The sequence below is a fragment of the Mauremys reevesii genome, linkage group 18, assembly GCF_016161935.1.
Source record: "Mauremys reevesii isolate NIE-2019 linkage group 18, ASM1616193v1, whole genome shotgun sequence".
Taxonomy (NCBI): domain Eukaryota; kingdom Metazoa; phylum Chordata; order Testudines; family Geoemydidae; genus Mauremys; species Mauremys reevesii.
The window spans coordinates 4,043,595-4,068,230 of NC_052640.1; the positions used below are offsets into that span (position 1 = coordinate 4,043,595).

Here is a 24,636-nt window from a genome sequence, read left to right on the forward strand (position 1 = left end):
CTTGCTCACAACACACCTGTTAATGCATCCCAGAATCACATTTGCTTTTTTTGCAACAGCATCACACTGTTGACTCATATTTACCTTATGGTCCACTATAACCCCTAGATCCCTTTCTGCCATACTCCTTCCTAGACAGTCTCTTCACATTCTGTATGTGTGAAACTGATTGTTCCTTCCTAAGTGGAGCACTTTGCATTTGTCTTTGTTAAACTTCATCCTGTTTACCTCAGACCATTTCTCCAATTTGTCCAGATCATTTTGAATTATGACCCTATCCTCCAAAGCAGTTGCAATCCCTCCCAGTTTGGTATCTGCAAACTTAATAAGCATACTTTCTATGCCAATATCTAGAGAAACTGATACAGAACACTTTTCTTTCAATAAATATTTATTGATGATTTTGAAATCTTCACGTGTATTCAGTTTAGGGTTGCCAATATTGGTTGGATGTATTCCTGGAGGTTTCATCACATGATGTTAATTACAGATTAATCTTTAATTCCTGGAGACTCCAGGACAATCCTGGAGGGTTGGCAACCCTAATTCAGTTAGGCCCAAATCCTCTCTGCTGTGCAAAGCCAGAATAAACAAGCATGCCTGGCACAGTGGCTGTAGGAGACAAGATAGGGGGAGAATCCTCCCAAGGTGTGGAAAGGCAGTGGATCTGTTCAGGAAATGCTACTGCAGCCTTGAGGCTATTCCTGTCCAATTTATCTCCCCAGGGACTTATACTGTGCTTATCAGCACAGTGTTCCAAGTGCCACTGTAGTATCTCCCGCTCCCCAGCTTTGCCAAGGACAACAACTGGTAGCCTATCATTCCACCTCCAAGCCCATAAGTATGGGGATGCTGGAGAGGATAGAAAACTAGAAATTCCTGCCCCCCTTGCAACTGCACCCTACTGGTTTTATTGAGTCTAAGTCCCTGTGCATCTTTGGAAGAAGGGCTAGGATCAGGCCCATAATAATTTGGGATCTCACTCAGTTTTGTATTAATTTATTTTTAAAATATTTGGTTTACCTTTAGGATCATTCAGTGAAGATGATTCACTTCACTGTTATGAAAGAAGGTAGCTGGATGGCACCTGTGACTTTTGAGAGCACCGCAAGATGGCAGCTGCCACTCATTATTAGGGGCCTTGGCAGTTAACAGTCCTTTTCGTTTTCAACTAATTACTAAATTGATTCTAAGGGCTTTTGTTAGCCAAATGTCTGGCATATTAGGTGTCTTTCTGGGTGAGCCCCTATTTGTCTGAGATCATTCAGTGCATGGCAGAATGACAGAGGAGCAGCTGTTAGAGAGAAAGAGAGCAGCTGGAAGGGTAGGGGGACTAGACAGCAGGGGTTTGATAGAACCAGGGGAGCATTAGAGAGAAGATGGAAAGAAATTTAAAAAAAGAAACAAACCTAGGCCCGGCAGCTGTAGGATACATACTGAATGTATCATTCTCATAAGTGTCTAATGCCTATTAAATGCTTAGTGCAGGAGGAGAGGAACAGTGTAGGGAACCTTATATTGCTATTTTAGACCTTTAATTTATTGCATAAATTGTCTTATCAAAAGGCACCTGGCTTAGTAAAGAAGTAGTGTAGTCACTGTATTGTTAAAAAAAAAGTTATCTCTGCTACAGAATAACCTTTTTCAAATAGGACATTAGTTTACAATGCCATTTGCTACCAAGATCTTGGAAGAAGCTGTAGCTACATACAGTTGCTGTGATCTCATCTTGTCAGAGACAATTTTGTGGATAAATTTCACTCTGGGATTAGGTCAGTCTGCTCTGCTGAGCCCATTCTGGTTAAGGGCTGTAATGACTGCTTTCCCTTAGCAGTTTCAGTTCAATAACTCCCCTCATTGTAATGGATTTATCTGTAGCATTTTACTCTGTGGAACATAGTAGCCTTCTTGGATCATTTAATGAATTGAACTGTTTGCCTTAACCTGGATTTTCTGAAGAGAAGACACAAATCTTCTTGAAATTTATGATTAAATTTTGTTAGGTGGTCAAGGTCAATCCTATCTGCTGAAGACTCTTTAACTCTGTATGTTCTGTCTTGAACTATTATCTTTTATTAAAATAATTGTATTGCCTTGAAATAACATTGAGAATCTTTCTATTCCAGGGTTATGGATCTCTTTCATCTCTCTGTGCTTAACCCAGTAACATTGTGCCACCCTTATTCAATCTGAGTAGTAGTTTGCTCAATGAGTAAGGGGACAAAATCTGCTTCTGAATGTTTCCAGTATTCAAGTGACATGACAGGGATGTGTGGAGGGATGCTGGCTCCTGGGCTTGCTTTACCTAATGCTGGGGGTGGCATCAGACCTTGCAGCTGCCCAGAATTATGGAGATGGTCTTAAAGTCACCCTCACACCTTTTCCATCTAGGCTCTGACTCCCGTGCTGCATCTTGTCAGAAATGCAGGCTAGAATCTAGCCCATTGTTTCCCATGGAGGAGAGGGGAAGTTCCAAATTGTTTCAGTGCACAGTGTGCAAATTTGCCATTTCTGGTTATAGTGAAACCTCTGAAGTTATTTTGTAGGAATAAGTGACTTCACAATAACAGAGTCCGTCTGTGAATTAGGGAGCAACTGTGTCATCCCTAAAGAAGATGGGAAATGTATCACATGGCATGTTCTGCTATATAACTCCTGCCAGCCCTTCTGTACCAGCAATGCACATGTTAAAGTATGTGCATGGTTGGAGGGACTGGCTGGCCAAAAAGCATCAGTGCTAGGGAGCAGCTGCTTCCCATAGGATTGTCCCACCACAGCCACATACAACCTGAGTAACAAATTGCTGCATAGGTTAGTGCTGTTCCTTCAAGTACTGTATAAACTCCCCGTCCATGGCTTTCACCACACTTGAAAGATGAAGTGCCAAACAGGCATGGAAGGGGAGTCAGGAGCAACATGGCCACTGAGTCAGCCATCTAAGGGGTGGGAGGCTGGTCAGTACACAGAAGGCAGGCATTCAACCTGGATGTTCCTACATATGCAGGGTTGGGACTGGGATTCTCCATAGATCCTCAGAGTCAACATTGTTCAGTGATCATGCCCTTGCTTCTTCTGCCTACACAAACCCTATCAATGGGAGAAAGCAATACTATTTCTTCACTGTCCTCCTGGCACCTTTTTCGTGTAATTTTCTCTGTTGGGTCTTTCTGTGGAAAGGAATAATTGATATATACAGTCACACACAGCTAAATTACCTTTTCCATCTATAGGAAAATCCTGTAGAAGGAGAATATCAACAGGAAGAAGTGTGCTAGGTTGATGGTGCATTGTCTCAGATAATGAAGTTACATATTTTGCACAAGTTAACTCAAGTACAGGTGCACACATGTGTAAACACTGTAAGACCTCTACAATAGATCACCTTTACTAGGCAATCTCTTGCCTTAAGAGACTGCTCCAACATATCTCCAAACTAAGGGCTTGAGCCTGCAAGCTTCATTCATGTGAACAGCATGCAGTGAGTTCACACACATAAATGTTTTCAGGCTCAAGGCCTTAGGGTGGAATTTTCAAAAGTGCCTAAGTGAGTTTGGCACCTAACTCCCATTGATTTTCAATGAGGGTCAAGCACCCAACTCCCAGGGTCACACAAAATAGGTTTTACTCTAATCTAGCTATCCTCATAATTATGTGTGTAGGTGTTGTCTGTCATTTATCTAAATTAATTTCATTTTCTGAGAAACGCCCATTAAAGCAAGCAGCTCTACAGCTCAGCCAGTAAATAGCTAGTCATTTTAAGGACCCTCTGCTGCCCCTTTTGTGAGTAGATTCACCCCAGATAACTTTAAACCTCCTTCTATTTGTGAGTCCTCATTGGAATGTTAACTGCATTTTCCTATAGTGTTTAATATTCCCTGAGACGACATCTTCCTAATAAGCAGATGTTTTTGCATTAAATATTGATCACAGGGACTGCAACTGTATAGGATAAGAATCCGATAAAATACTAGAGCAAAAATACAGCAGCTACCCTGCTAAAATAATAGTAAGAAACCTGTGAGTTTCTGTGACCAGAACAACCTCCTACCCTGGACCTCCATCAGCAGCTTCTTCTCTCTTTCTTCCCCAGGTCTTCTCTTCCCCCTCCCTTCCCCAGCTCCCTCTTGGCTGCCGCTTTGTTTCGGTGGCTGCTGGTGCAGCTACTGCTGCTGTAGCGGAGGGAGCTGTCCAGCAGCCAGTGCTCCTGAAATCCCAGCATCTCTCCATTAACCACAATGTAAGAGCAATGAGAACAGCTCTACCAAACCCAGCCTGGCAATGGAGGATGATTTATTCCAGCTAAGACAGCTGCCGTAAGTAGCAGGGGGAGACAGAGACACACCGGTATTTTTTTTTAACAAACTGCAGGGTGCGAATCCTAGTGATTTTTTGAATTGAAACTATTCCTGGGGAATGGCTCAGGCCACAGGAAGCAGGCCATTTTCCTAGTCTGTCTGCCCAGGTTCAGCATCCTTGACTCCCTGGAGCTGCTGTAGGGAGCTGTTTGCTTTATTAACTCACCCAATTTTTATTTTTACTTGAACTTCGGGTGGGTGTGCATGTGGGAGGTGGTTATATAATCTCGGAGGGTGCAAAGCATTCTAGTGAGAGGAAACATTAGCAATGCATTTGCAATGTGGATTGCATCTGTAAATAACATCGTGCCAAGGTAGGCATCTTTCCTAGCCTTCTACTTCATGCAGCCAACTGTTTGCAGATCACAACATTTCTTCAAAGGGTATGTTTGTAGCGAGGGCCACTGGTGTTTGTAAACTGTGTGGTTTGAAGAAGCAGACATTGCTGCACAAGGAATGTTTGTGCATGACAAACTCCTTGCTGTTTGTACCTAAATGCTAGATCTGTGTAAAGAGCTGATAACCCGATTGCTGGCTTTGTCATTTTGAAATGCTTTCCCTTCTTCTGAATGTGAGAGGTGTCCTTTAATCATTACATTTTCTCCGTGCTTTGTTGCCTTGCTGCTTAAAACACATCCATATTTATAAAACATTGACTCACAAAGGCAGAGAATAAAAAATTGAACTGAATTAAAAATATTATTGAGATGAAGTAAATTAAATAATTTAGTTAAATGTTTAATCAGTTAGGCATATACAATGACATGAACTTCAGGCTGTGTTGAAAACCATTTGTTATGGTGCATTCTGCTTTTCATTACAGAAAAAAGATGCATGTTTTCATTAGGCCATCTTTTTTCTATTCTGTTATTTTAATGTACTTAATAATTATCTACAGTTCCTTACAGTGTAGGAATAATTGGATTTATTCAGTATTGTGGGGTCTTGCACAAAAATGCAGCTCTATAAGGTGCTTCAGTAGTGAAGAATTTTCGAGGTATGCATCAGTAAACTCATCACTGTGTTTTTCTTCTGTTTCAAATAGTTTCACAGGTTCTTTGTTCAAAAGCTGTGTTTTATTCCTTACAATGAGGTTTGGGGACAGGTTCTTCAGTCTTTACTCAGGCAAAACTCAATGGGATTTGTAGATCATTTACAATATGTTTGTACAGCATCTAGCACCATGATGCCCCAAACTGGTCACTCTTTAGGTACTACCTCAATATACTTGTTAAATAATAATAAATAATTATTAATATGTGGGGTTCAAGATCAGGCCCTTTATTAAGAGACAGGTATTTGTTAGCATATATTTTTGTATGCAACCTTAAATAATACACTGTAAAATAGTGATATATGTTGTATGAACAATTTTCATTTATAACCCCAAAAAGAAATTGGGTATGACAGGCCAGATCCAAAGCCCACTGAAGTCAATAGAAGTATGTCCATTGACTTCAGGGGACTTGGGGTCATGCCCTGGGAGTGCTGAAATTCTAGCATGTGGATTTACTATACAGATAATGGTGCTGCTAAAAATAGCAAAAATACAACAGAAAACAAGTCAATTCAGTTCCCGCATAATTAAGTCTGATGCTCATAAAGCTTTTGTACATAAAATATGAATGAACATTCATATTAATTGCCTTTTGATAATAAAAATCTTACTGAAGTACAACTTTCAGTATGTGTTTGTGAGCATACATGCTTTGTAGATCATATGATGACTACATATGCATTCTGCTGACATTATTATAATGACAATTCTCAAGAGAATGTAAGGAAGTTGTAAATTATTTCATTCATCTTTTAGGGCCAGCAAAGGGAAATTCAAAGCAATTCTGGTTTTACTGAGGTCAAAATCCATTTGGGAGAATTTAGAATTAAATTTGCAAATGGAGTTGAGCATAAACCTGAACTGAGAACCTTTTTTATTTCTACTGACTGCAAAAATCCTGTACATATCCCACATCATTAACAGAACATGGGCTAACTCTTAGTTCCACTGAAGTCAATGGGGGTTTTGCCATTAACTTCAACAGGACCAGGATTTGGTCTTATATAATTATATTTCAATTTTACAAATGCATGTATTTTAAAACAAAAATGGATGAACATCTGTTCTTCCTTTGCTTACCTGCTAAGACCTGAATCACTGAGACCAGATGCTCTGTTTCTCCTGTTGCAGCTGTTAGCATTACTAAAGAAGTGTAAAGAATGCAAGGGATGCATTATCTATGCAGTGGATCAAATCCTGGGATACCCTGAGTACCCAAAGAAGACCCCCAAATGTCTTTAAATGTTTTGCAAGTCAGTTGACCAAGGAAGCAATAGCAGTGATATTCCCACACAGGTGGATGCTGGACCTTTCCACCACCCATATGCAGCAAAGATCTTAGTGATGAATGACTACAGGTGTAGTGGGAGAAATAGTGCATGTGCCAGAATGGGTCAGCAATATGGTATGGTCTATGTACTGCATGATTCCACTAAACCATAACCCTGTGCTATAGGGAAACAGCAGGCCATGTTCACTACTCCTCTCCATGGCCTGTATTAGTGGCTGTGGCCTAGTTGCACAGACAGTCTGGTGGAATGGGGTTGAGGCTCAGCCCCTGATGTTTTTTTCATGGAACAAAGTCCTTTTACGTGAGCTTTGCTGCTTCCCCAGCACCTTGCCCTATTTTAGGTATACTGGTGTCATCAGCTCTTGCAGGAGAAATACGGAACTCAGGTCTTGCCAAGTGTAAAGTCTTTCACTTCACCTTTTAAAACTGTCATATGTGCATGTCTGACTGCAGCAGCTGCAGCATGCAAGGATACTTGGTAGGTATTTGATGTTGTTGTCCCTTAAAGATAAGGAAAATGAAATTAAATAAGATAAAGACCATCACAGCTAATCTTTTTTCTAGGCTGAAAATATTAAGTTACTGAAGACCAGAAGAGACACAATCAAGGCTAAGATAATTTCTCAAAAAAACAAACAAAAAACCCAAAAAACAAAACAAAAAACCCACATTGCACTGAAATACAAGAGGGTGTGAGTGGCTAAGCTGTATAGGTTACACAGGTGTTACAAAGGGTGGGGATAGAGTGAAAAGGGGTTTGAGGACTCTGTGACAGTTGTGCATTTTGAATAGAACTATTGCAAAATATTTAGCCTTTAGCTATATCCTGATTGTTTGGCACACACATGAAGGTAAAAAGATGGAAGATGGATAGCTCTTGGCTCTAAGCCATAGAGAGGCCTGGGATACAATTGTGACTACAGAGTGCCATTATGAAGACGAATATGGAAATGCTTGTGAGCAGTGTTCTGACATATACTGCAAATCCCAGTGTGATGGACTTTTACATAGGTAGACACAACAGTTTTAAGTTTCTATTCTCAATTATTTTTGGCGCCACCTTGTATATAGGAGGAAAGGTAGGATAACCTTCCACTTCCATGGTAGCATACAGTGTGCATCCAAAGAGTAGGAGAGAGAATTTTGATTCCTTAATAAGTATTTGGTTGTCCAGCAGGCCAATGAAAGAAAAAATGCACGAATCTGAGACCAGGGCCATAAAACAATATATATTTGCTAACTGATCCCTCTCATCGGGGACCATATCTCTTGAAATTACTTGAGCTTGATTCTGCAAGTTCTTTAACAGTGCACAGCAGAATGTGCAGGTTTTTTGAACTAAGTGCTCACTGCTCCTTCAGGCTGTCTCCTACTGCTAGGCAGGAGTAATTTGGCAGTTGGGCAGCAGCACTCATTAATGCAGGACTGGGTTCCCCTCTGCTCCCTACTCATCACTTGATACCTTGTGCTTATTCTGCAGTTGTGCTGTGCAGGGCCAAACACTTAATGACTAGGGTTGGGAAGTGATTATTGCACATGTTAGATAATAACCTTGTACATTGAAATCAGAAATAAGTGCTGTGGCATTATGTTTTCTTTAAAAAGACCCAACAAAAATCTATTCCCCAGGATAAGTCCAAAATAATTTCCAAGAAGAGTGCAAAAAAAGTCTTTCTGATTTCCAATGGCTTTTGCCTACATGATTATGTAAATAAGGAACTTTACTAAACATTTCCTTCCGTTTTTTGTAAACAGTGTGTAAATCACAAGTCTATAAATCCGGAGATAGCACATTTATTCTTCATTTGTTTTACTACAGTTACATGTATCTCCATTTTGTTGTGTGTTGTGAATATTTATAGTCCTGAGCAAGTCTGCTTTCTGAAAGCAGCTTTATCCCAATGGGATCTATTTCTAAAATAATTGTACATGAATAAAAATGCCAAAATCTTGACTGCTTTTCTCTGGGGAAAACCCGAAGAGGCTAAAGTTCAAAATGGCAGGCAATTATAGTAGTTTCTCACGGCTATATTTCTTAGTTGTGAATTTATCTTTTCTGGGGCAGTCTATAAGAATCATCTAAAATTATGGATCAATTTTTTCTATACATATAATAACAGCAAAAGAAGCTACCATATATGTCAAACTTTCTAGAAATAAAGTATTTGATTGTATGCAAAAAAAGTAAAATACTTCTTGATATCTGTTAACATGCAGAGACTTCCACTGTGGTTCTTTGCTCTGCTGACTAGTCTCACAAATGGGGTTACTTTTTAGGGAGCCAGGATGAGAGGAAACAGAGGGCCAACTGCATTAAAAACTTTCTTGACCTGTTTCTTTGCTGGTTGTTGGTGTGATCAAAATGCCCGTAAACCTTTATGGCAGTGTTGTAGCAGCCTGTACAAGCAGTCTTAATCCCTAGAACTCTCTTAAGCGCTGGGTTGCAATCTTGTTCTGCTGCTGCATCAAGTAGAACACCAGCTGCCTCCAACACCTGTACGTTCACCAAGTAGAAGAGGCTACTAGGCTCTCTTCCCCCCACAAGTAATACCTGCACAACACAGGGAAGATTTTGTCCCATCAACTCAGCGCAGGGCCAAATACTCAAGTCCTTACTTGGGTTTTACTCATTCCTTACTCAGGGAAGTCCCTGGAAGTATGCCAAAATAAGGGGTGAATAAAGACAGAGTGAAAACCGAGTAAGGACATCTGGATTTGGTAAGTAATGTTTGATGTTTTCAGCCTAACTGTTTACATTGATTATAACCATACTATCCACATAAGTTAAGATTAACAAAATGACTGGCCAACATCAGTGTGCCCTGAATCCTCTGAGGTGCTGAGATCTCGTACACTTCAATGGGAGCTGAAAATTCCCCACACCTTGAAGGAGGTAACCAGTCACAAGATTGGACCTCCATTCCATATACGTGGTCTAACTTAATAAAATCACAAGTGTATTAAAATAGTTTGCTCTCTGTCACAGTATCAGAAGATGGATCTGCAGAGTAACCAAATGAATAAGTGTTTTGCTTTACATATAGTTGTTCACATTAACAGCACAGAATTGATAGTTATTTTCTGCTAGGGATTTTCTTTCTGGCTACCTGTCTGTCTACATGTGTACAGACACATCGATTAAATAAAGTTGTGTCATTTAGTTTCACATGCGTTGTCCTTGTTGTAGAAATGGGCTGCATTTAATTTTCTGTATTGTTTTCAGAAGATTGATTTGTGTCCCAGGGGACAAGAAGAAATCTTGAAATTTGGCAGGTAGCTAAACATTACATAATGAAGCAGGATTCATAAAATAATTCAATATTAGAAAACAACTGGCTAATCTGCACTAAATTGACTACTTTCTTTTTTCTAGATGATCACTGTGATAGATCTGTGACTACAAATCTTTTTGCTTTTACATGCTACTGTTTTAAACTGAGCTTGTGTCTTTAGCATTATGAAATTGATTAAATATTTTTATTCAAATAAATAATTTTAATTAAAGTAGTTGTGTTATTTGTGTGTTTCTGGAACCTCAATATAGTAGGTGAAGTGATGAATTATAATTTTTAAAAATGAACCGAGGGATGCTAAATGGATAGCGAGATTGGTAATGTGACAGCCTTTTATATTTGGTCACTACCTCACGTTCATCCCAAGTCAGTTGTGAAAGTGAATGGATATTGTTACTCTCTGATGGCTGTAAGGTACCCTGTGTGAAATAACTTAGTGATTCTCATTTCGGTTCCCAGTAGTCAAGTGTCTGTATTTGCCACCATAATCAGTTCTCGGTGGGTCCTGCCTTGCTGGCAATCTCAGCAACAAGGCTGAGGATTGAATGAGTCCTGAAAATTGAACTTCCTTCTCACTTTCAGAAGGTGGTCCTTTCAGTTCAGAATTGAGATAAATTTGTAGGAGACTGTGGGGATACTTTCCCTTATGCGACGCATGTTACACCTACTCTGTGAACATACGACTTCAATCTCCAGTGCTGTCAAACTGGCACTTTTTTGCCTGCACTAAGTTCATACACTCATTTTTGTTTTGTCAAAAAGTGACTTTATGCAATGTTAACTGTATATACAGCAGCCCTATCCTTTGAGTCAATTGGCATTAAAAAAACTTTTACTTTGCTGTCTATAAGATTAAAACTTGTAAATGGTTAATACAAACATTAAATTCAAGGCATCACTAATAGTCTTTAAAGCCTTGAATGATATGCGACCTGGATATCTGATAGTTCACCTCTTGTTTTAAGATCGGCTGGGAAACATCCACTTTCAGAACCTAAATATGAATGCTTAACATTTCAATGGCCAACTATGTGATTTCAATCAGGTGGTTAGATATCCAAATGCTCATCCATTGTAGTGCCAAAGCTAGGGCGACAACAGGAGGGTAGTTTTAAAATTAAGGTCTTCCATGTCTAGTGGCTGGGCTCACACCTCAAAGCGTGATACAAGACACATTTGTTTTGCTTGGTATTTAGTTAATTGGTTTTGGTTTGTGTTTTAATCTCAAAGGGTCCTGCTACCACAGCAACAGGCACTATAGAAGTTAGTAAAATAATAGTTAATAATAAAACATAACTAAATGAAGCTTCAGCAAATCATATTACTATCAGAGAAAAGACCCACAGGAGCATTTACTCTCATTTCTATATTCTTAGGGTGGTCAAGTTTCGCCGCACAGGGGAAAGTTCCAGGTCAGCCGAAGATGCCATTTCAGGAGAGCATGAAATTCAGATTGAAGGTGTTCAGACAGAGCTAGAGGCTATAGAGCTAGAGGATGGAGCTGCAGTGCCAAAGGAATTTGCCAATCCAACTGATGGTAAGCAGGACTCTTGTTCTCCTCCTAGAAAAGAGATGTGGCTTCTACATTTCATTCAGACTGCAGCCAAGCCTGAGTCTACTGTGTTTAGAGAAGTAGAAAACTTGCAGGTCAAAGTGATAAATAACAATATGGATTAATTATGATACAGCTGATAGGTCACCAATTAACTAAACTATCTTCTGAGGGGGTTGGATTGTTTGCTTGTTTTGATGTTATCAGAACTGGAGCCAAAGCAAATCTCAGATCAAAACACACCTGAATTTAGGGGATGGTCAAAGTATGAACCCAGAGCTGGATCCAAATTTTCCGAATCCTTCCTGTCTTCATAGCTTGCCAAACCAAAACTCTGGATCCAAACATTCCAAAATTATGGACTGTTCAAGATCTGGATCTGAATTTGGGATCGTAAACCCATATCTAGATATTGTAGGTTCTATGGCAATACAACTGACATACTGATAAGCTCAGATGAGTCGAAAGGTCAAATAAAAGCATATTTAGGATTTATTGCTTGATCCTGATCAGTGGGTTTGGACTGAGCCCTCACAGTGTTGTTTCAGGAGGATGGAGGATAGTTAACTTGGTATGTTAATTTTGTAGTATATGTTCAATTACGTGATGGCTTAAAGCTGATGGCATCTGGCAGTTGTTTGGTAGCCTGCATGACATGAGTTGATGCATATAGTTGAGTACTTAGTGGAATTGCTCCTTAGCCTCTTTGTTCAGGGCATTTCAGCACTGAATACTAAATGTGCACATTTTTCTTTAGGTACTTGATTATTACCTTTGGATAACACAATATAAATGTGCCTAATTTAATTCAAAATGTTCTGTTGACCTAGTAGTAACAATCACAGTGTAGCTGGATTTTTTTTGCTCATCCACTTCTGTTCAGTATTTTTCCTTGCCCTTTCCCCCCACATCTCTCTCCATATCCATAATGGGAAGAACATATCGCCAGTCAGGAATACCATGGCCTCCATGGCCTCAGGAGGGGAAAGACTGGAGAATTACCTGTTTGCTACCAAAAAAGTACTTTTACTGCCATTGTAGCCCTCCATCCTCCTTGGAACTGGGTCTTGGGTCACCACATCTTTCCTCTGTTTGAGAGGGCTGAATAACTTCCCTTTATAACTGATCACTGCTGCTCCGAGTCCTAAATCATCTTGCAGGGCTCACTAGAGTAGTAATACATAGCCTGAGGATGAAGCCTCTGCAGTGTTGCTGACTCCCACTGGCCCAGAGGGAGAAACTGAGCTGAGCATTCCACCTTTTGTCTGCTGGGACAATTACCAGCCAAGGGGGCTTATTTACTTAAGAGGTTAATGTAATTTGAATGCAGTATACCACTTGGCGTGAGCTGTAGACTGATTGCATAGTATGGACTGTGTGTCTTTTCCCTTTTCTGATTCTTTTCATTCAGTTATGGTGGGATGGAATTATAATGTGATATGCCCTCCCTCTTTAGAGTACTTTATTTGGGGTTTTCTGGCTCCCTGTGCATTTCCTCTGTTGCACAGTTGTGCCTTGCTATTTATTTATTTTACTCAAACTTTCCCAAAATAATATTCAAACCTGGGTGAATCTCTCCAAAGAGCTCAGCATACTGGGGAAGGTCTGGGACATGCATTAATATGGAGAGAATTTCTGCTAGTGATCAGCCCTAAAGGGAAGCTCAAAAGCATTGAAGAGACATACAACATACTGCTACACCCTGTCTCTCAAACACATTGATGTGAAACCTCATACTGACTTTCTGAAAAATCTCAGCACTGGCTTGTTTGGGACCTGACTTCCACCAGTGTATTACAAGACTAGCTGAAGTTTTACTTTTTCTTTAATGAGGGCATTTTAATGGAGAAGTTGACTTTATATTTACTGATAGTTGGTATTGGTAAAACTTTGAGACTTAAACTGATTTCAATCACTACAAAAATAAAAATGCATTTATATTGACATCTTTTTATTCTAAATTTTAGACAGATGAGGTTTGTAATGTCCAAGATAGTAAACTGGAGATGTTTGATAGTCTTCAGATGAGACATAAAACTGTGGTCCAGTGCATGACTATTTGCAAGATTCAAAACCCTAGGGGCATTTTTAGAAACAGTATCAGTGATTTTCCACATGTCCTGGCCAAATTCTCAACTCAAACCATTACATTCTGCCTTCCTAGATTCCCTCTGTAATTTTAATTGGATGCATTAAAATTACACTTCCTGTCCTCTTATATAGTATTGCTATGTGCTGTTAAACAACTAATGTGCTTCACTCCAAAGAATGCTGTATTTCAATGGTGGGTGAAGTGTCCCCCTTAAACTTAGCGTCAGATCTTCAGCTGGTACAAATCATTGGTGCTCCTCCAAAGTCAATGGGACTACACTGATTTATATAAAAGTGCTGTATAAATGTAAGACATTATATTAATATTTAGAATTATTGTATTTGGGAAAATCCTTGAAGAAAATGGAAGTTGGCCTGAGTAAGAATTGAATAAAAACTAAATATAGCCCTAAGGATTTAGCCAGTTATTAAATTACTATTATTAACTAGATGTATTATTAGAAAGCTCTATCTTAGAGTATGGCTCTTATAGGAGGGAAAGGAATGCAGTGCTGAACCAGAATTGTTGATTCTTTTCTAGATACTTTTATGGTGGAAGATGCAGTGGAAGCCATTGGGTTTGGGAAATTCCAGTGGAAGCTCTCTGTTCTTACTGGATTAGCATGGGTAAGTAATTGTTGCCAAGGGCAATGGCATATCAGCCCCTCAAGGAATCCATGTAATACACTAATATCCACAGGATGTATTCATGCTTGGGGACAAACACAAACAAACAAAAATGTAATGAACAAAGACTAGAAATGTTAACAACTGAAATGTTAACAACTACCAGAATCAGGCCTAGCATGTGATGAGAAAGCTGGTTAGGCTTTTTATGTATGTCTTATAAGACAGGGCTGGAAGGAACCATTTGGATCCTATACTCCAAAACTTTGCTTCAGGTAGGAAGGGTCCCAAATTACACCTACAGTAAATTGATCTCACTTGTCTTTAAAGACAAGCTAGAGATTTTACCATATTTATCACATTAGGCAAAGTGTTCTATATTCTTTGTGAATTCATCATCAACATGGTTTTCCTGGTAGCTGAATATATCCCTGTTGCACATCAGCCCAGTGCTTCTAGGGGTTGGTATCCAGGGCAAATGATTCTGTTTTCTATTCTTTAATTGTCAATTTTTTACTTATAAAGAGCTATAATGCCGCTCCCCTCTAATATTTTTAGGCTAAACATGTCTAGATCGTTCATTTTCTAGTTATTGTCTATATATAGGATTACAGTCTGCCCTGATTTATTACCCAGTGGGTAAAGGAGGTAAATTTTGGCCCATAGATGTTTTCTCAAAGTATTTGTACCAAATCCAGAGGTGATGTATACGAGGGTATAAGTTACATGGTAATAAGTAGGTCTAACTCAGTCTGCTTTTAAGGGAGTCTAAAGCTAACACAACTCTTGCTAAGTAGCCAGAAAAAGGAGTTTAAACAATTTAGACTCCCTGAGACTCACACCACCTTATGCACCACTTCTGAATTTGGCTCTTTGAATCCTACCTACTAAAAATTCTGATATCTTGTAGGCTTAACTACTTTAACATAGCAGACCATCCCAAGTCTATGGGGGCAAAGAGAAATGAATTTTGTAGTGCTCATATCCCAATGCAAAGTTAATGCTCAGAAAATATATTGCTTATTTCACTGCACTGTGCAAATCTGCAATATAATATCTGTCTTTCAAACTGTACTGCCATGTTTTACCTCCGCAGCAGGAATGGCTTCAGCAAGGAGGGGTTAACTTAAAAGAGGAATATAATCGGCTGTGATAATGATAATATTCAGGCAGTCATTATTGTTTCTTTATTGCCCTTCTAGATGGCAGATGCAATGGAAATGATGATTCTAAGTATCCTAGCTCCTCAGCTTCATTGTGAGTGGCGATTACCAAGCTGGCAGGTTGCATTGCTTACATCGGTAGGAAAAATAGCTGACAGCTCCTGTATTCTGTAAGGTTTTTCTACTCATTGCTGTAGAGACATTATAGTTTAGATCACAATGATAAAATCTGTTCATGGCCTTTGCGGAGTGGAGGAGACTAGACTAGTATAAATCTCTCTGACTTTGGCTCACTGGTGTTGTAGGAGCCTTTCTTTAAGAGACAGAATTTGAAAATGTGAAACTCAGCCAGAACTGCAGATTTTGCCTTGTGTGGGTTTCCCATTAAATGTAATTTCCAGCCAAACATAAATTGATCCAGGCTCATCCCCAAAAAACTCAGACACCCCCCCCACCACACACACACACCTTGGCTCACAGAAAAAGTTTGTACATTTTGGTAATCTTCAGAGAACCTTCTTTCTGACCCTGTTGGGAAAGCCTAAGTTCCTTTGTACATGGAAGGAGAAGGAGCCCTGGGGTAGAGTGGAATTTTTCTGTTTGAACTGGGCTTCGTAATAATCCCTGAAAGTAGGAGGCCTCCGAGAATGGTGCAACAGTGCTGGAAATGCAGATGGGCTTTAGAGATGAGAAAACCAAAGTGTAGGACATGGATGGGTGTGATACCTTCTACTTACAATTGTTGCTTCTTTGTGTCCTCCAGCTTAATTCTCAAATTCCTATAACGTTTTTCTCTCCCATGGCCTTTTATGGCATTTTTGAACTATACTGGTATTGCACAAATTTATAAATATGCTAAATACATTTAAACCAAATAGCCAGTGTAAACATCATGCCTTTCACCAAACTGAACTCAAACCAGACCATCTACAGGAGGACTTCAGCCAGTGTTTCAGCATAGTACAGTTTTGATCTCAGTGTGCAAAAGGTCTAAAGGATGGAGTATCATCAAATGTGACATGAAAGCTGGTAAATGTGTAACTTTTAGAAGAAGACCCTTTCTTGTACCACATATTGCTTGAGGCTGCAGTTCTTTCTTAGATAAAACTCCCATTGACTTCAATGGGATTTTTGGCCATGTAAAGACTGCAAGATCTCATCCATGGGTGAAACCTGGCAGTTTTTTTCATTAACTTCAATGGGATAGGATTTTTTTTTCCTGTAGTATCACTATTATTAAAGGTACAGTTTTTTCTTTAACATTATAATCTTTTTTATTGACTTCTCTGAAGTTGTAAAATCTAATTATGTCTCCATTCAAGGACGGTTACATAACCTGTAAGACCAAACCTCACACAAATTGCTGGTGAAACTGTCAGAGGCTAGAGAGCTGCTGTGTGAGACATACCTAGTATCACCAGGCATCCGGAGGAGTTCAAAGCTGCAAGGTGTTGAGCACTCTAGCCTGATCCTGTAAAAAGCTTAAGCCAATGTTTACTTTTAAACATGAGTAGCCCCATTGAAGTCAATAGGACTGCTCATGCACATATGTTTTGATGCTTTACAGGATCTGAGCCAGAATGCTTAGCATCTTGCAGAATCGAGCCTCAGATGAGTAGGATACCAGCATGCACATTGTAATGTCAGTCGCAGATTATCAGGGCCTAAATGACCTTTCATTTATTAGCAACTTTCACTAACTAGTCACTGTCTCATAATTGATTATCACTCCATTTATCAAAAATATATGTGTTGGGTTTTCAAAAATACTCAGCATCAGTCTAACTGGTCCCATTTGAAATCAATAGTAAAACTTCCATTGTCATCAGTGGGCGTGGAGTTAGTCCATTGTTGAGTAGTTTTGAAAACCCTACTTTGTATATGTAAATCTCCTTTAAAAGAAACTGGACCCACAGCACCTTAACATAATACAGTAGTGACAATGAATGTTTGAATTTTCTGGTTTGATGGTAAAGTTGTACAGCTTTCTCTTCTGAGCTCTTCTCTGGAAATTTATACGTGCTGTTAAGAGGAAGACTATTTCTGATTTTCCGCAGGTGGTGTTTGTGGGAATGATGTGCAGCTCTACGCTCTGGGGAAACATTTCAGACCAATATGGCAGAAAAACTGTAAGCCTCCAACTTTTACTGGAATAGGTGCCATTATAACACTGTTACAGTGCACTCCACTTCAGTGCATAACATTGCTGAATTGCATAATCCACATGCTTGCACAAGAATTAAGCAGTCCCAGGCTAGCCCAGTTTCTGCTCCCAGTGAGGGCAACAGGGTTGTAACAGTAAATGAGAGGTGAGAAAACTGAAGAGTAAAGAAATAGCTGTCTGACTGTGTTATAAAATGAAGCATGTTTTCTTTAAAGAGAGTCTTTATGAAATTCTGGGCTCAGGTTCAGCAATGCATTAAAGCACATGGTAATTGTCCATGTTGCACACGCAGTATACTTATTTGCTTGTGCAGACTACAGGGATTTTTGCCTAATGAGGGCCACAGGCACACAACATTTGCACATACAGTTCTGAAGTCTCCTTTAACTATTTTGAGCCTAGCTTTATGAAACCCTTGGCTCCCAGCTTCACAAAACTGTTCTTCTAGAGTACTTTCTATGCTTCCTGATTTAGGAGATCTGGGCATTAGTCTATAATTTTCTAATTTGTGTTATAGCATCATCCTTTTTCTGTTGTTTAAATGCAGGGGCTAAAGATCAGTGTGTTCTGGACCCTGTACTATGGGATCCTCAGTGGTTTTGCACCAGTATACAGTTGGATCCTTGTGCTCAGGGGACTGGTGGGCTTTGGGATTGGAGGGGTACCTCAGTCGTAAGTAAATATTCACATTTCAAAATATTCCCTTTTCCATTTTTCTTAACACTGAAATCAGTGCTCCTGTGGAATTGTGTATGTCACTCTGTATAGGGGCCTTCTGAACCTAAGTTCCCCTAAAGATGTTAGCATGGATGTATTAAACTCTAGGAAGGCTTTTGAAATGCACAGTATTTCTGATCAGAGGCATTACTTACTTATAAATTCTATTGGATTTTCTTGTACTAAACTAAGGCAATAATTAGCCATTGATGTTCAGTCTGTGGATCTGGAGCATGAGACTTTAAAGCAGTCAGTGAGTTAGATCAGCCGCTTATTTTGGTGCTTTTACACAGAGCAAGTGGAGTGATAATCACTGGAGTTCTGCCTCCTACAAGCAGACAGAGCAGAGCAGATAGGATCCTTCTCTGTGCCTTCAAGTGTCCAGGAAGTGGGGTGAAGATTAAAGGCACTAGTATCCCACTCTTGCAGCAGTAGAGAAGAGAGAACAGATAGTGTGAAACGCTCAAAGAGACGTAAAATAACCTCATAGCAATGGCTTGACATTGCATTTCCATGTTTATATGATAAAATTGAGTCAATAAGTGATAATGCTGAATTGTGACAATACCAGGTCATGACATAAATACTACTAATTAGAAGTAGGGCCAACCTGGAGCTCCCTTGAACTTTGTGAAACTCTGGATTCCTATCCAAATCCGTGCCTCGACTTTGAGCCTCAGGCCCATCTGTGTAATGGATCCAAACTGGAATTCCAAATCCAAACAGTGTCCAACTTGGAACAGTTTGAATAGCTTCATGGATGAGGCCCATCTCTGGTCAGAACAGAGAATCAGAACATAACTCCATGACTTTGAGGCTCCCCTCACTTAGGAAGGGGATCTCCAGATTTTCAGGGGGAATACCCCTGTTGACCGCTGCTGTAGGCTTTTAGTTGTAAATGGAAGGGAATGAGTGTAGCTGTTTACTCTCCCCTTCCCATTTACTGTATTCTCATTCATAATTGATGTGTTGCATCACGAGAGGTGCCAGAGGAGCCTGACTTAGATTGATGGCTCATGGATTTGTTTATGAGATGAGTCAATATCCTGCGATGGCTGCAGCTTTTGTAGTGCCATTCCCACAAATCCAGATAAAGGAACCACTACTCTGAAAGGCTTCTTTAATACTATTAGTATATTTCCATTGCTAATTAGCCTCCCTCCAGTAAGACTGCTAATAAGAGCAGAATGTGTATAAACTAGGAAAGTCATTAATCTGCGACGTTTATTAAGTGTGAGCCAGATTCTGCCACACAGCTCCCAATATGCATTACTAGAATGGGGCAGAAGAGCAAAAGACGCAAAGTGTCAGAGTTAATGCTTTGCACTGCAAACATTTATTAAAAGATAAGTCTAAATGAATGCCATTTTACAGAAGAAGAAAGTAAGGCACATGACTTGCCCAGGGTCACAAAGTGAGCCAGTTACAGAAGTCCGAATAGAACCTAGCTCTCCTGAGCCCCTGTCCCTAGCTCTAATTCTGAGTGGTCTGATTGGCAAAAGGAGAAATGTACTTGAGGTGGCAGAAAGAGATGGGTTTTTTAATTGTCTTGGGCAAGCTACAATATTGCATATGAGAGGCAGAATTTCTGTAGAGTGATTTAGTCTGTAGAGTCATGTGATTGTATTATTGCATTCTGTAATGCATTTTGTGACAGAGTTTTTATGAAAGATGCTGTTTGAAATAATGCTTTGTACAATTATAAATTAACATATTACATGTAGGAGCACATTTATCTGCATATGCAGGAGCTGTATATAGGAATCAGTGGCCTCCCAGGGAATCTTACTATGAGATACTATGTGACACTGAGTAGGACATAATTATTAGCATTCACAGCATCCCATAGATACAAAAGTAGGAGATGCAGCGCATTTCCCTGAAAAGAACAACCCACACACAACTGTATTCACTGTACTCTATTACATTATATGGGGAATACTCTGCATTTCATTACACACTACTCTATTTCCTCCTGTTTTTTAATCACTGATTTAATATTTGATATTTGCAGCATTATCCACTGATTAACTGAGTTCTGCAAAGTCACTGAGAGCTCAGACCTGCACCTCTGAAATCAGTAGGAGTTTTGCCATTGACTTCAAAGGTAGCAGAATTGGACCTAAAGGTGTTTCAGAAGCAGAAACAGGGCCTGGCAATTCAGTGGAAAGCAAATATGGTAGGAGCAGAGAAATACAAGTCCTAACAGACTGTTTGAAACAGACAGGACAAACCTTTGGCTTCTGTCCCTTGCATTAATCCTCAGGAAACACTCAGACAACAACTGTGCAATTCAAATGTTTTGCCCTTTGGCACAATGGGGTACAGAGGCATTGCAGAGAATCAAGTCAATTTTTAAAAATTCCTGCTTAGTAAAAGAATGCAAATGATTTTATACGAGCAATAACAATCACAGCCTCGGGGTTTTCATCTCCTGGAGGACTGAAACCTAGCAGAGATGAGTGATCAGCAGTGAAATTCTCCTAGCCAACAGTTAAGCCCTGGGGAAATACCCTGCCCAGCAACTGTAAAAAAAATAAAAAAAAAAAAAAAAACTGTAGGAGTTATGCATTGAATCCCACTGTGTGAATGCCTGTCCAGACCAGAGCTCTGAGCAAATATACATCAAGGTCTGTTAGATCTAGCAGGTTTGAGTCCGAGGTTGCAAAGCCACAGAGAGGATCAAATTCTCTCCTCCATTACACTGTTGCAATCCATATTAAAGTAAATGAGATTGTTCTGGTGTAAATGAGAGAAGACTCTGATCCAGTGGCTGTAGCACTGCTGGCTGTGTGGGCTGGGAAGGGTTTTTATATTGTCACTGTGGTTTGGCAGTTTTAATAGGAAACAAATCAAATGCCTGACTGTAGCTCAGTGTGCTGACATGACGTTTTTCTCAATGTTTGTCTTTACAGAGTAACCTTATATGCCGAATTCCTTCCAATGAAAGCTCGAGCAAAATGCATTTTATTAATAGAGGTAAGCGGTGTAGCCAACTGTACTTGGTCCTTAGACTTAGAGGGCCAAATTCTGCTTTCAGTTGTGTCCATTTAATCCCACTGACCTTAGAAAATTCAAAACCAGCTACAACAAATAGATGGCTGAATTCAGCTCTCTATACCAGTATCAGAGAGAGCTGAATGTAGCCCATAAAGTGTTAAAATGGAAAAAAAGCATGACTGCTTCATTGATGACTGAAGGCAGCCAGGTGTTACTGTTGAGAAAGCTGTTACTTGATCTTCACTCAGGGTTTGGCTACACTGGAGAGTTGCAGCGCTGGTGGTGGCTTTACAGCGCTGCAACTCACTCACCGTCCACACTTGCAAGGCACATACAGCGCTGTATCTCCCTGGCTCCAGCGCTGCATGTACTCCACCTCGACGAGAGGAATAAAGAGAACAGCGCTGGTGATGCAGCGCTGCTCCGCCAGTGTGGCCACCAAAAGCGCTGTTATTGGCCTCCAGAGGTATTCGGAGGTATCCCAGAATGCCTGTTCAGCCACTCTGCTCATCAGTTCGAACTCTACTGCCCTGGCCTCAGGTGACCCGCCCTTTAAATGCCCCGGGAATTTTAAAAATCCCCTTCCTGTTTGCTCAGCCAGGTGTGGAGTGCAATCAGTGAATCTTTCCAGGTGACCATGCCTCCACGCGCCAAACGAGCCCCAGCATGGAGCAATGGCGAGTTGCTGGACCTCATCAGTGTTTGCGGGGGAGGAAGCTGTGCAGTCCCAGCTGCGCTCCAGCCGTAGGAATTACGATACCTTTGGGCAGATATCAAGGGCCATGCTGGAAAGGGGCCATGACCGGGACGCGCTGCAGTGCAGGGTTAAAGTGAAGGCGCTGCGGAGTGCCAATTGCAAAGCCTGCAAGGGAAACTGCCACTCCGGCGCTGCCCCTTTGACCTGCTGTTTTTACAAAGAGCTGGACGCGATACTTGGGGGTGACCCCACTGCCAATCCGAGGACCACGATGGACACTTCAGAGCGGGGGAGGAGGAGGGGGGGAGGAGGAAACTGAGAGTTAGGGTACTAGGGTGTGGGGAGACACCCCGGAGTCCCTGGAGGCATGCAGCCAGGAGCTCTTCTCAAGCCAGGAGGAAGGTAGCCAGTCGCAGCAGCCGGTACTTGGTGGAGGACAAACAGAGGAGCAGGTTTCCGGTAAGCGGCTTTTATTTTCAGGATGGAAATTTTTCGGGAGAGGAGGGAGGGTTAGGGCTGCATGCATGCCTAGATGTGGAATAGCGTGGGCAATGCGCTTGCGCAAGTTTATTGGGATAGCCACTGTGGTTCTTGTCCCAGTCAGGCTAACGCGTCCACGCCACTGTGCCGCGAGGGGTGGGGGGACCATTGCAAGACACAGGCAAGCTGCATAGGAGCCAGGGCAGAATCCGCATTGCTGTAGAAGACCCTCCTGCTCTTCCCAGGTGACCCGCAGCAGCGAGATATCTTCCAGGACCAACTCCTGTGGAAAATGTTGGGAGAGTGTTCAGTGTAGGTGCCCCCTGCAGCTGTTTGCTTTCCCCAATGCACAGAAACCCCGAGGACAGTACAGCCCTGAAGCAATCAGTCCCCCGTACTCACCATTTCGGGGCTCCTGTGGGTTATGTGCGCTCTCTTTGGTATGGGAAAATTATGCTATTGTGAAGACTGTAAACTCCTTCACTGTGTGGGAATAACTGTCTGATATAAACAATGCTGCCTCTGTTAAGTGTTGCCTTTTTTGCCTTTCCACAAGCAACCTTGAGATCTCGGCTGCCTGTGTTATCAACAGCTCAAAGACTCCAAAACCTCCGGAAGAAGCCGCGAAAAAGCAAAGAAGACATGCTGCAAGCAGTTATGGATCACTCTGTCACAGAGAATCAAAAAGTGCAGGACTGAAGGGAAAAGGAAAGCAGGATCTGCCAGAAAAACGCAGCGGCCAGGAAGAAAAGCACAAAGCAGCTGATAAGCATCCTGGCGCGCCAAGCAGACTCTATCCAGGCACTCGTAGCCATGCAGGCAGAGCACTACCGCGCCACCGCCCCCCCCAGTCCCAAAGCTCTTTTCCTTGTGCCCCAATGTCAGCTCAAAACCCCCTTCCCCAGCATCCAGATTCTTACCACCACCAGCTGCCTCCAACACCTGTACGTTCACCAACCAGCCCTGAGAACTACGACCCTTATCCTCTGCACCCAACCCCCATCACCATGCAGTATAGGCATCCTGAAGTGCAGCACTCATTGCACAGCACTCCAGACAGGATATATTCAAACCTGTGACTGCACAGTTCCCCACCCCAACCCCCTGCCCTTTTAGGTTCCCAAAATGTTGTGTGTCTGTCAATAAAGTTATTTTCTTTTCAATAAATGAATGATTGGCTTTGAAAACAGTCTTTATTATTGCAGAAAGTCAAAGATACCTTAGCCCAGGAAAGAAACAGGCACTGCAAATTAGCTTAGGAAACACAGATTCCTACTAACATTGTAACCACTGCACTTCACTCCCGTGCAAGGCACCAAACATTACTGTTGGTTTTCAGCCTCAAATTCCTCCCTCAAGGCATCCCTAATCCTCGCAGCCCTGTGCTGGGCCTCTCTAGTAGCTCTGCTCTCTGGCTGTGCAAATTCAGCCTCCAGGCGTTGAACCTCAGAGGTCCATGCCTGACTGAATCTTTCACCCTTCCCTTCACAAATATTATGGAGGGTACAGCACGCGGATATAACCGCGGGGATGCTGCTTTCCCCCAAGTCTAGCTTCCCATACAGAGATCACCAGCGCCCCTTTAAACGGCCAAAAGCACACTCCACAGTCATTCGGCACCGGCTCAGCCTGTAGTTGAACTGGTCCTTGCTCCTGTCAAGCTTCCCTGTATACAGTTTCATGAGCCAAGGCATTAACGGGTAAGGGGGGTCTCCAAGGATCACAATGGGCATTTCGACGTCCCCTACTGTAATCTTCTGGTCTGGGAAAAAAGTCCCTGCCTGCAGCTTCCTGAACAGGCCAGTGTTCCGAAAGATGCGTGCATCATGCACCTTTCCAGGCCAGCCTGTGTTAATGTCAATGAAACGCCCATGGTGATCCACAAGCGCCTGGAGAACCATAGAGAAATACCCCTTCCGATTAATGTACTTGGATGCTAGGTAGGGTGGTGCCAGAATAGGAATATGCGTCCCATCTATCGCCCCTCCACAGTTAGGGAAACCCATTTCTGCAAAGCCATCCACAATGTCCTGCACGTTCCCCAGTGTCATGGTTCTTCTTAGCAGGATGCGATTAATGGCCCTGCAAACTTGCATCAACACGATTCCAACGGTCGACTTTCCCACTCCAAACTGGTTCCCGACCGATC

General features: G+C 41.4%; 1 protein-coding gene across 5 annotated transcripts in view; it reads left to right on the forward strand.

Annotated features, from left to right (window-relative positions):
- LOC120386015 (SV2 related protein) overlaps window positions 1–24,636 on the forward strand; it is a 44,550-nt gene that overhangs the window by 2,590 nt on the left and 17,324 nt on the right. For 3 of the 5 annotated variants that reach the window (XR_005589484.1, XM_039504743.1, XM_039504742.1), the window contains exons 2-8: window positions 4,091–4,313; window positions 11,373–11,533; window positions 14,181–14,266; window positions 15,469–15,567; window positions 17,487–17,558; window positions 18,141–18,265; window positions 21,226–21,289. Coding sequence is in view for 4 of the 5 variants with exons in the window: in XM_039504743.1 (XP_039360677.1) it covers window positions 4,279–4,313; window positions 11,373–11,533; window positions 14,181–14,266; window positions 15,469–15,567; window positions 17,487–17,558; window positions 18,141–18,265; window positions 21,226–21,289 (642 nt within the window). In the remaining variant the exon portion in view is untranslated. The remainder of the gene's footprint in view (window positions 1–4,090; window positions 4,314–11,372; window positions 11,534–14,180; window positions 14,267–15,468; window positions 15,568–17,486; window positions 17,559–18,140; window positions 18,266–21,225; window positions 21,290–24,636) is intronic. The other 2 variants (XM_039504745.1, XM_039504744.1) reach the window with 1 other exon arrangement.